The sequence below is a fragment of the Hyposmocoma kahamanoa genome, unplaced genomic scaffold (genome assembly GCF_003589595.1).
Source record: "Hyposmocoma kahamanoa isolate Upper Pololo Valley unplaced genomic scaffold, ASM358959v1 91810, whole genome shotgun sequence".
Classification (NCBI taxonomy): domain Eukaryota; kingdom Metazoa; phylum Arthropoda; class Insecta; order Lepidoptera; family Cosmopterigidae; genus Hyposmocoma; species Hyposmocoma kahamanoa.
The window spans coordinates 193-13,095 of record NW_020654724.1 but is presented as its reverse complement, the minus strand read 5'-3'; the positions used below and the strand labels follow the sequence as shown (position 1 = coordinate 13,095).

The following is a 12,903-nucleotide window of genomic DNA, read 5'->3' as shown; positions in this document are numbered from 1 at the left end:
AAGGAAGCCACCGCCTCCCAGGACTCCTCGCTATCGAGCATGGCGGCAACCACGCTCGGCAACGAGAGGTCCTGCCCTATAGTCCCCGTCAGAGTGCGGCGCTGCTCATCCCACCGGCTACACACCTCTAGGGTGTGCTGCGCGGTGTCATCCGCAGCGCCGCACTCGTGGCACGACGGGGACGATTCCCTCCTCGCCACCTTGTGCAGGTAGTGACCGAAGCAGCCGTGCCCGGTCAGCACCTGCACAAGGTGGTACGACAGTGGCCCGTGAGACCGGACACTCTACTAGGACAGGGCAGATCGCCTCTATGGTACGAGCGCCATAGGGGGGATCCGCCAAGCCCTCTTTCCACCGGTCCCGCATGCGCTGCGCCGCGAGGCGGCGCTCCCGCTCCACCTCTTGGGGAGCAGGTCGCTTGCCTCGGTCCCTCATTCCCCGCCGGTAGGTGCGGGATGCGCCGTGGGACCTCGGCTTCGAGGTCCCACGGCGGAGTACCGGCGAGGACGCATGCGGCAGCGCAGGCCACCGTCATGTACGCCCTGCACATTCGCAGGGCGACCACCCTCTGGGGCCTCCTCAGCAGCGACTTCGTCGCCGCTGATAAGGCCCCACTCCAAATGGGAGCCCCGTACAAGGTCATACTCCGGGTCACCCCGGCGTATAGCCTTCTGCATGGGGCTCCCGGCCTCCCGAGGTTGGGCAGGAGCCTGCCCAACGCCGATGCGGCGCCCACTATTCGGGGAGCAAGTTGCCGGAAATGCTCCCCGAAGTTCCATCGCCGGTCCAGGACAAGTCCCAGATATTTCATCTGTGACTTGACCGGGACCGATCTCCTGCGATGGAGATGTGGGCGCCTGCCGGCACCGCCCAACCTCTACCCCTCCCGCCGAAGACGGCCACATCCGTCTTCGGCACGGCGACCTCGAGCCCCAGCAGTTGTATTCGGCGGACCACCATGTCCGCCGCTACTGAGGCTCTTCGGGCCGCCTCCTGGAAGGTGGTCCCCCGGACGGCCACCAGCGTGTCATCGGCGTACGCGATGATCGCCGTCCGGGGGAGCAGCGCGCCCCTCAGCATCCAATCGTACCCCAGGTTCCACAGTAGTGGTCCTAATACGGACTCCTGGGGTACTCTGCACCTCATTGGGCGCTCGGCGCGCCTCCCTTCCCTCGTCTGGTAGAGCACCACCCTGTCCTCCAGGCAGTGCTCCACCAGACGGCTGAGGTACCTGGGGATATTATGGTACCTCAGCGCCTCCCTGATAACGGCGAAGGGGAGAGTGCCGAAGGCGTTGGCTATGTCCAACGACACAGCCACCACGCCTTCCCCCTCGCCGTTACCCTCCTCCACGATGTGTTGCAGCGACTCCAGGGCGTCCAGGGTGGAGAGTCCAGCCCTGAACCCGTACTGCCACTGCGACACATCGGGGCCTGTCCCCCTCAGGTTTTCGTTGATCCTGGAGGCGATGATTCGCTCCAGGATCTTCGCCACCTCGTCCAGCAGGACGAGGTGCCTGAACCCTGAGGGGAAGGAGTCCGCAGGTCGGCCCGGCTTGGGCACTAGGACGAGCCTTCTCTCCTTCCAGCATCTCGGGAACAACCCCGTCCTCAAGCAGTCATCCATGAGATGCTTGAGGCGGGTCCCGAGATGCTTCAGGGCAATGCGAAGGACTCGTCCCGGTACCCCGTCCGGGCCAGGAGCCTTCTTCTGCCCCCGCAGCCGTCCCACCGCCCACTCCAACTCCCCCTCGGTCATTTCCGGGGGGGTTCCTCAGTCTGCCCCCCGTCTGCTCTGGGGGGCACCATGGCCGGTGGGGTGAAGGGCTGCGGTTCGGGGAAAAGGCCCTCCACCACCCGGTTGAGGAGATCCAGCTCCAGTGAGTCCATGGGAGATGCGCCGTACATTTTGTTGGGCACAACTTTGTACGGTCTCCCCCATGGGTCAGCGTCCAGGGTGGCCAAGAACTTCTCTTTCGCAGAGTCCTTGGCCCGTCCTATTGCGACCTTCAGGGCCTGCCTCGCGCCCTGAAGGGCGCAGTGGAGCCTTCTTTCCTCACTTGGGGTGTGGCGCCTGCGGCGGCATCGGCCGTAGGCCCGCCGGGCCGTGGTACTGGCGGTGCGGAGGTCCCCAATCTCCGCGGTCCACCAGTACACACTCTTTTTGCCCGGGGTCCCTCTGACCCTGTGCATGGCCCGCTCGCAGACGGCGGTCAAGTCTTCCCTGAACTTGACCGCCCTCTGCTCCACGTCGACGGTGGCCGGTGGGGGGGGCACCACGCCTGGACCATGGCTGCTTCCTCTGCGAGCTCAAGGTCCAAGCGGGTGAGTGCCCATTTGGGAAAGCCCCTCCCGGGGGCCGTGTTGGAGGCCGTCGTGGGCGGCGTATGGGAGACCCTCATCCGTATATATTTATGATCGGAGAGGGTCTCCTCGTCCTCCAGGACCTGCCAGCCGGATACTCGCGCGGCTAGTGAGGGGGTCGCAAAGGTGATGTCCACGATTGACCCCCCATTTCGCCGCACGCATGTGTTGGCATGGCCCTGGTTGAGGACGACCAGCCCTAAGGCTGCCGCCCAATCCTCCAACTCTGGCCCTCTGGCATTGGTGACCGGAGAACCCCACGCCGCGCTCTTGGCGTTGAGGTCCCCCAACACCAACACCGGCGTCGGAGCTGCCCTCCTCACCGCCCTCTCTAGGGTCTCCAGGAATGCTTGGAATTGGGCCAGGGAGCGGTTTGGAGAGAAGTACACCCCAATTAGGATGACTTCTCCCCACCTCGCCGCCACGAACCCTGACCCGCGTTCCTTCACCACTAGAGTGGGGGAGTTTCCGGCAGTCGACGCCACTATGGCCACCGTCTCCTCCCGATTCCCCGCCCAATTCCCCCGCGGGGGGACAAAGTATGGCTCCGCCACAGCAGCAGCCGCAACCCCCCACTCCGCCATGGCCTGGACCAATAGGTCCTGTGCCCTGGCGCAGTGGTTGAGGTTGCCCTGCAGTATAATGTGGTGGCGTGCTGGCATTACTGCTCCATACTTTGTCCCTCAATAGGGGGGGGGGGGCCTGAGGTCCCCGCCGGCTTGCCCGTGGTGGGAGGGGGAGCGCAAGATCGCCCCCCCATTACGTGGTCCGCTGGACGGCGAGCCGCGGTGCATACCGAGCACCGCGGGGTTGCCGTGCACCCGGAGGCCGAGTGTCCCACCTGGCCACACCTGAAGCAGAGCCCGCTCCTATCCACACTGGCCAGGCAGAGGGCTCTGGTGTGGTCAATCCCCATGCACCTGAAGCAGCGCATGGGGAGGGGCTCCATCACATGGACCCCGGCGGAGGACCACCCCACCAACATGCGGCCGGCAGCCGCCACCCGTTGGGCTGCCGTCACCGGGCAGCGGACGATGGCTGACCCCCTCCCGTTGGGGGCAAGCCTGACGGCTCCCACGCTCACGGCGGACTGGGGACATTGGCCTTTCGCGGCCACCACCGCCTGGATCTTCTCCGGGGTCACCGACTCGTCAAAGCCAGTGACCCTTAGATCGGCGGTTTTGGTAGGCCGCGTTACAGTCGCCAGCCCCCCGATCACCTCCTCCAGCATGGCCGCCAGGGTGTCGGCCTTCTCGGCGCTAGTCGCCCCGGGCACCTCGACTATGCGGGCACCTGTCTGGGTGTTCCGCACCCGCACGTGCGGGATGCCGAGGCTGCCCAAATCGACCGCAGCGGTCGCCGCCTCTAGGACCCCTTTGTAAGTGGCCCCCTTTTCCGCCACCGCTTCGGGCCTCAGCGTGAGGACCACCGCCAATGATTTCGGGGTGGCGAGAGCCCTGGGTCTGGGAGCCGTCTTGGGGGCCGCCTTGGCGGGGGCCGTGCCGCTTGGCGGGCGGCAGCTGCCGTTTTGGCCTTTCTGGCCTTGCGGCCGACTACCTGTGACCAGGGCGTTTCCGCCTGGTCAGTCGGCGTGGAGGCTGCCGCGTCAGGGGCGGTAGGGACGGCGAGACCAGCGGGAGGCGCCGCAAGAGGGGTAGCAGTAGCCTTCGGCGGGGGAGCCTTCCTCTTGGCCTTCTTGTTGGGCCGCTGGCCAGCAGGCGCGTTTCGGGCCAGGGAGGGGCCCGGTGTCAACTCGGGGGCCGCGGCGGAGTGAAGCAACCTCGGGGCGGCTGCGGCGACGGCGATGGCGGCAGGCATCGCCTCGGGGGCGGGTGCCCCTGTTCTGCCGCCCAGAGGGGGGCGTAGGTACTCCGCGGGGAGGCGTCTTTCGATGTCCCCCAGGCGGGCGTCCATCATATTCCTCATCGAGGAGAAGATGTCCCGCCTGAGATCGTCGATGGCCTCCCTCACTCCCGCGTGCATCTCCGCGGAGCTACACGGCGGTGGGGCCACCTGTGCCTTAGCCTTGGCCATGGCAGAGGAGTAGGCCCCCCTCAGGGCCTTCACCTCCGTCTCCAAGGCAGCGAGCTGCCCCCTCATCCGGCGGTTGTCTTCCGACATCCGCCGCGCCGCGTTCCACTCTGACGAGCTGGAGTGCCCCCTCCCTGCCGTCGCCGCACCGGGGAAGGGCTTCCTGGGGCCTCTAGTTCTGCCCCTACGGGCTGTGTTAATCTTTGGAGCCCTTTCGGGCTCCATAGATTCGTTCGACGGGGGGGCGGCGCGCTTGGGGGCACTTGAGGATTCCTCCTCTCTGGCCGACCCGGTGCGCGACACCGCGCGCGAATTCCCCTCCGAGAGGGTGGATTCTACGTCTGAGGAGGCCGAGACCATCCTCTCACCCTCCGACTCACAGTCGGAGAGAATCCTCACCTCCATATTGGTGGCCTTCGAACCATTCTTTCTAAGTGCCCTATTGTTTGCTAAATCGGAGTCCATTGATCGTGTGCGCATGTTGTGTTCACGAGAGTCGGCTTCCGGCCGACTCACGAGGCAGTTTTTGCCCCTTAGTTTTTGCAATGTTTTCCGTATTGGCTCTAAGGATCCTAAAAATAAAACCATAATAGTGGAATTTACCAGCTCTCTTATGAAAGAACAGATAATACGCGTGTATAGAAAATTCAATAAAGGACACACAAAACTGAGCACGGAAAATTTGAAATTAAGTGGACCGGCGAAACCTGTTTTCATTTCTGAAAACCTTACAGCGAAGACGAAACGATTATTTTTCCTTGCTCGTGAATTTGCCAAAAGTAATGGATACAGTTACTGTTGGTCATCAAATGGAAAGATATTTATACGTGAGAAAGAGGCAGCCCCCCTTCACTTAATTAAGGAAGTATCAGACCTAAAACTAATATTTAAAAAACTGACTAAATCTTTTAACCTGTTCTCACTTTTTCATGCACAATTGCTTTTATACAAATTTACAATTACAGTTTGAAAGTGTTCTTGTCATTTACTGTGAAATAGGATATTGCTTACTCTCTTTTAAATATTAACGCTGTGTTCACACATGTTACTTAATTCCGTCATAAATTCATTTGTTTATACATATACTCATTCTATTTACATACACTCACATACACTTAACATTTAAATACAGTTTCCACACTTGCCAATCACGTATACCTACAACACTCATTTTTAAATATTTTTTTTATAGGACCCTCACTATTATTCTATATAATTTCGTGAGTCGTAACTCGATCAAGTCTAAACAAATAGTAGTAGACGTGTTATACTTCCTCTTTTGTAATGAATGATAACTTTAATATAACTACTTGAATAAATAGCTGTCTCAAATCCCTTTATTAGCTCACCAGAAAAATGTGTATCTTTAGTGCCCAATAGACAAGACTCATTAAATATAATTCATGTTAATATTAGAAGCATAGGCAATAGCGTTAATTTTGAAAACTTCTTGATACTACTAGAAATAATTAATTTGACTTTCGACATTCTAATTCTGTCAGAGTGTTAGCCCAGCAAATGCTCTCATGATTCGGTTATAGCCGGCTATATACATTTTAAATCCAAATACTGCAATCAAAACGACGGAGTTGTGGTGTATGTTAAAAAAAATCTTTCCTGCACGATTGATGAATCGTTACTTATGGATTCAAATTGTTTAATTATTAAATTTTCCAATAACGTGGCTATACTTGCCTTGTACCGTTCGCCTTCCTATATAAATACTGACAACTTTTTTGACAGCCCTGATTCGACTCTTCTCTTTACGTCATTATAGAAGCATTGCTATAATAGGCGATCTAAACATTAACATATCACCGCAACATTCTTGATATTAAGTCTGATACATATTTAAACATTGCTGCGTCGCATGCTATGCTGTCTGCACGTGTCTTTCCTACTAGACAGAATAACTGTATTGATCATGTACTCCTTAAGACAAACAAACCTGCTGTCACTTTGGTAATAGATTCTCTTATCACTGACCACGCTCCGGTAGTACTATGTTGCGAATTAAATAGTCCTCTACATGTAAAACATCGCAAATCTGTATTTACTGATATTACCGCTTGTGTTAGTATGCTTGAAAGTTTTGACTTTTCACACATTTTTAATAACGTAAATGCAGATATGGCTGCTAGCGATCTGGTGAGTGATTTGTCCTCAATTGTTGCATTTAACTCTAAGACAGTAAAGGTTTCTAGTAGAAAACGAATAGTCAAACACTGGATCACGCCTGGCCTGTTACGGTGCATTCGAAATAGAGATAAGCTTTATCGCAAATCCAAACAACATCCTAATAATGAGATTTTTATCATTATATACAAGAGGTATCGCAATTACTGTAACAACATTCTAAAGAGGATCAAACGTGATTACGAACGTAGTGAATTTAAAAAATATAAAAATAACCCAAAGGAGACATGAAAACTTATTAAAAATATGACAAATTTGAATACTTGTACATTAACGTCCGGTGAACTCTTATCTATGAGTACTAATCCTAATTCATCTCTAAACTTAGTTAATGAGTACTTCGCAAATGTTGGCAAAAACATGACCTCCCGTATAATGGTCAGCATGCCATGTCATGTTTCGGTCTCAAAGTCTGAAGAATCTCAGATAAATTCTATGGCATTGCTTGACACTGATAGTGGGGAGATTGAATTTTGGATGCGATGGCATTTCAATTGGATGCGATGGCATTTCAACTGTAATAGTCAAAGCGGCTAGACACTTTCTGATCCCGGTTCTTTGCCATGTCTTCAATTTGTGCTTAAAATTAGGACATTTTCCTCTTGTTTTCAAAAACGCTCTTGTACACCCCATACACAAGAGTGGTGACAGATGTAGTGTGACTAATTATCGACCAATTTCAGTATTACCAGTTTTATCGAAAATATTACAAAAAAAAATTAAACAAGAGATTTCTGAGTTATTTAAGCTCTAGAAATATCCTTGCCTCCAATCAATATGGATTTAGATCTGGGAAGTCTACAGAAGACGCTGTCTTAGAGTTGACTGGCTTAGTGGCTAAGCATCTAAATGCGAACAAAAAACCTATTGGCATTTTTCTGGATTTGTCTAAAGCGTTCGATACCGTCTCTGTCCCCATTTTATTAAAGAAACTACAGATCATAGGTGTGCCGTTAACACACGTTGCACTGCAGGATGTATGTAAATGCAAGTAGGACGATGCAAGGAGATAGAGAGATGCAAATTGCAATGCAAATGATTGGAGTATTATTAACTAATGTAAATAAAACGACCGTGTCCGAACGAGACAATAATAACACTCATTTATTGCAAAATATACATCGATCACTGTGGTGTTGCAGTAAGCATAAATCGAATACTTATGATATCGTGCGGGTTTGCTTGTGCATATTAAAATAACAAATAAATAAAAAATAAATAAAATAAAATAAATAAAAATAAAAATAAAATAAAAATAAAATAAAATAAAATAAAATAAAATAAAATAAAATAAAATAAAAATAAAATAAAATTCATTTATTTCGGGCAGCAAATACCCATATTATAGACAATACATTCACTACATATTACATTATTATTACCTGAAATTTAATGCATAATAAAAATAAAATTTACAAAATATTACAAAACACAAACTATCATTATAAAATTATTTAACTTATGAACTAAGTGTTTGAAACAACATGCAGGCGACAAGCTTGGTTCATATATGGACAGTCGAACCTGTCCGCAATCATGCGCATGATGGTGTTGGGGCTGACCCGTACCCTACTCACCAGTGCCAATGCGCGTTTGCGCATGGTTGAGTAAAAACAGTCGACGTGAGCCGCTGCGAACATGCCCGAGGCGCTGCAGTATCGGGGCAGCCCCATCAACACCCTAAACGCATTATTGTATTGGACACGGAGGGCCCTATATGCCTTCTGAGAGTACGTCTCCCACAGGCTGCATGTGTAGAAGGAAGTGCAAAATGCCCTGAACAATGCAACTTTCACTTCTACGGAACTACGAACAAACCTGCGGGCTATCATGTTGGCTCTGACCGATAAAGCCCTCCGTTCCCTCTCAATGTCCATATCATCCTTCAGATCACTGGTGACCCAGTGACCGAGATACTTAAATTTCTCGACTCTGTCAAGAGGAGCACCGTTTAAGCTAACAGGCGGCACACTCATCAACTTCCTATGGCCAATACCGAACACCATGTACTGACTTTTGGTCGTGTTGTATATTAGTCCATGTCTATCTGCATACGATTGACAAATGCTAAGTAGTGATCTGAGTCCGCACACAGACGCGCTCAGCAGCACCATGTCATCTGCGTAGCTGAGGTTGTTAACAGCCACCCCGTCGACATGACAGCCAACACGACTACCACTGAGCTCGACTAACAACTCGTTCATGTATAGGTTAAACAGAGAGGGAGATGTTAGTCCTCCCTGTCTAACCCCACACTGTAACCTGTACGGCTCAGACCATGCCCCCAACCACCTGACCCTGTTGACCTGGTTTCCATACCAATACTTGAAGATGTTAATAATATCATTCGGCAAGTTTATAACCTCAAGTTTTTTCCACAGTATGTCGTAGGAAACCAGATCAAAAGCCCTTGACAGGTCGAGAAAGCAAGCGAAGACTGGCGTTTTCCGGTCTGTGTAGTACCTGACAGACTGCTTAAGACTCAGTACGGCACTTTCAGTAGATAATCCAGGTCTGAAACCAAACTGATTATCATGCAACACAAGATATTTATTTAACTCTGTATCAAGCAGTCCGTCAAGCACCTTCGCTGTAACCGTCGCAAGAGAAATAGGCCTGTAATTGCCCTTATCGGACATGTCTCCTGTTTTATTTTTAACAATAGGAACAACAGTTGTCCTCATAACATCTTGAGGAAGATATGAGTGACTCATACATACATTGAAAAGCATAGCCAAAACTCGTGACATGTGCGGGCCAGCATGTTGAAAATGCTCAATACTGAGACCATCATGGCCAGGGGACTTGCCTCTAGTCATGGATTTTATTGCTCTAGCCACATCTTTAGCTGAAAATCGAGGCTTTACCCCCTGTCCAGGAATGCTCTCAGTACCTGAGGCAGACCTCGCATCTTTGAGTGGTCATTTAACAATAAAATGTTCTCTAAATAAGTCTGCTATACCTTTCGAGTCACTGATACCGTCCACGCTCACAGGTCGGCCAGGCTGAACATTCAAACTCCTAGTGCTCTTCCAAAATCCTCTAAAATCTTTTTTAGAATATTTATTGGCAATTATGTCCATCTTTATTTGATCCTCATGAGTTTGACACCACTTTAGTCGAGATTTAAAAATTTTCCTACTCTCATACATTGCACTAAACTCAGGACCTGATTTTGGTTTTCCACACACGACCCACACCTGAAAATTCTTCCTGGCCACCCTGTGAGCCTGGCCCACAACAAATGTAAATCATAAAAAATGTACGGTTTCACTCGTACATACTGCCTACTCTAAAAGGACAAAATGCAAGAGCAAAAAGATGCACAGTGCTACTCTAAAAGTAAAAAATATTAAAATAAAATTAAAAAAGTAAGTAAAAGGAAGTTAATATAAAATAAAACGTGTAAAATTAAATTAAACAGAATTTCTCCACGTATCGTCTTGAAGTGGATGGTTCTGTGTTTTGCCAATGGAGAAGTGGTCTTATCCGCTGATTCAGGTTCGTCAGACCGCGGCGGCGGCGCGCTGACAACGATTGTGGGAAGCTGCTGCTGTTGCAAGTTTCCTCGGGGATCCTCCCGCGACTTTCGTTTGCACAGCCAAATCGTTCCAATTGCAATAGCAACAATGACTACGGAGAATACAATGTAGATCATCGTATAGTGGTGAATGTCGTCGTTGCTTATAATTTCCTTTAGTTGTTGTAATTCTTGAATTTGCTGTTTTAATTTCCAAAGGGTAATGTTATGGCTTTCGACAACAAATGGTATACGTGCTATTGAAGAATTGACCAATGTGTTTAGGGTTGAATTTGGAAATATTTCTCCTGTGTTGTAGTCGTCAGTATAGAGTTGACTAATGTAGTCATGATGTCCCTGAATGGTAAAGGTGTCACCTTTCAAAACACAATCTTGACCTATATTGATAAGGCCATTGTATTGTAGACATGCAGTCGCCACTCCCGAGGGACACAAAATGCGAATTTTGCATTCTTCACAACATGTAAACAACCATGTATCTCGGGTTTGTAATTTAATCCACCTGTCGGCGCAATCCTTTATTTCGCTCCGACAATAAGTTTCTTTGCTATTATTATTCATTATTTTGACATCACATATTGATTAATCTACCCTTAGTTCGTATAGGGGGCTGCTTAACGGACATAGAAGTTTCTGTTCGTTGTATTTGATGCAATTTTGTAAATCCAATTCAGTAAGCGACATAAAGGTATCTTTTCTTAATAATTTAATGCAATGTACTCTGCGGCTGGAGTGATGTGAACATATCTGGTTTTTCTATATTGATGTATGGGTATGACCTTGTTAAGGTCATAGCTCTCTGTTCCGAGTAATGGTATTTTCACTTCGATTATGACGTATTGTTCCGTCACTCTTGCCTTAACTCGTAAAATCTTGGATATCTACTTAATGTTGTTTGCGTCCACAGGGGCTGGATGTTGTCCTTGTACTTGTCTAGAGATAAGTTTAACTGATTCTGCAGCTGTTCTGGAGCCAGAAGATGAATGTCTAATCTTCCATGGTAAATGTTTGTTACCGTATTGATGACAGTTTCTTGGATCCGCCTCAAGTTTGAAAGTATGACGTCAAGTGCAACGGCATTTGCAGGGAAATAAAATAGGTGGATTGCATTTTGATGCGCCTCGTGCACTTCGTTGGAGATATTTTTCAATTGTTCATCAATTATTTGGAATTGTTTATTCATAATGACCTCGTTCTGCTGTAAAATGTTATTTTGCGATTCCAATATTGAAGTTTGATTTTTTAACAAATTTTGCAAATAGTCTTCGTTTTGATGAACTCTATTTATGTCCTTTTCATATTTCTGTGCAAAATCGTCGTCTAGAATTCCAAATAAATAATGTGATACAGTTCCGATTCTGTTTACGAGTCCTCGCTTGGATCTTGACTGAGGCTGTAGTTTAAGAATTCTGTTGTAATGCTCCAATTCATTCAATTTGTGCCTAAATTGAGTTAAAGTAAGCGTGCAAGTACTTTCTCCGTTGCAAATGTTCTCTAGGTGATGCAAATAATTTTCAACATTTTCCACACTCTTCCAGTAGGTCGACATATTGTGGTACACGATTGGCTTCCAGTTGTTTTTTATTAATTACAAATCTGCAAGTCGATCGAAATATAACGCCTTGTTTCCATTTAATGTCGTTATTTTGTGTGTTTGTTGCATGGATGGTGCGATTAATGCGAAAATCATAAGAGTCAATGCAGAGATGAAAATGTTTGGCTTGTTTCTTATGCATCTTGCAGGGGTTGTTGTTTCTGTAGTGGTTGCTGGAACTGCTGAATGAGGGTTTTCTTTGTCAGGATGCACTGGTAATGGGCACAGTTTGACAACCGGGCGTTTGAAAACTGCAGTTTGTGTTTTGACGGTAACTGCTCGTACGTAGCCGTCCTTTCCAGGGTGAACGTCAACAACCTTTGCAAGGGCCCATTTCGAGGGCGGTAGGTTATCGTCTTTCACCAATACTACGCCGTCAATTTCAATGTTCTTCGTCGGTAGATGCGACTTACATCTTGTCTGCAATGTGTGAAGATAATCGGATGACCACTTCTTCCAAAACTCCTTGTACATCTTCTGAGTCATCTGCCACCTGGTTTTAATATTGTCGATGTTGATGTCAGAGAGTGGCTCTGATAAAAGAGGACCACCAACTAGAAAGTGACCAGGTGACAAATAATGCATGTCTTCTGGATCCTCGGTCAATGAACAGAGAGGTCTATAGTTAAGGCACGCTTCAATTTGTGCAAGTAATGTCGAATATTCCTCGAAGGTAAATTTTTGATCGCCTATAACACGCTTCAAGTGTTGTTTTAGACTCTTCACAGCTGCTTCCCAGAGTCCACCAGCACTGCTCCAGGTAGGTACGTTGAAGTGCCAATTGACCCCAAGTTTGTTGACGTGCTCCAGGAAATCCGTGTTGATAACTTGCAAAGCTTGTTTGTATTCTGTCGCGAGCACCCGGGCGGCACCGACGAAGTTGGTGCCGTTGTCACTATACATGTGTTATGGCGTGCCGCGCCTGGCACACATTCTTTTAAATGCGGCTAAAAATGCTGAGGTGGTGAGATCGGACACGATTTCGAGGTGAATAGCCTTTATAGTTAGACATATAAACACTGCAATGTAGCCTTTGGTTGTTTTAATCCCACGTCCTTTATTGGCTTTGACGTCAACGTGGCCGGTGAAATCTACGTATGTGTAAAAGGACGTGAAATGCGTACTCGTGGTGACGGCAAATCTCCCATCAGCTGTGCTTGTTTCTGTGCACTGAAACG

The 12,903-nt window shown here is 48.9% G+C and overlaps 1 protein-coding gene across 1 annotated transcript; it reads right to left on the bottom strand.

The window, feature by feature from the left end:
• Window positions 1-2,212: 2,212 nt before the first annotated feature.
• Window positions 2,213-3,025, bottom strand: LOC113236383. Its single transcript, XM_026472413.1, has one exon. It carries the CDS (start codon window positions 3,023-3,025, stop codon window positions 2,213-2,215), a length of 813 nt encoding a protein of 270 aa, XP_026328198.1.
• Between the last annotated feature and the right edge of the window lie 9,878 nt (window positions 3,026-12,903).

Bases quoted from the DNA above. Each gene is read 5' to 3' on its own strand.
- LOC113236383 (XM_026472413.1), bottom strand. From the start codon at position 3,025: ATGCCAGCACGCCACCACATTATACTGCAGGGCAACCTCAACCACTGC.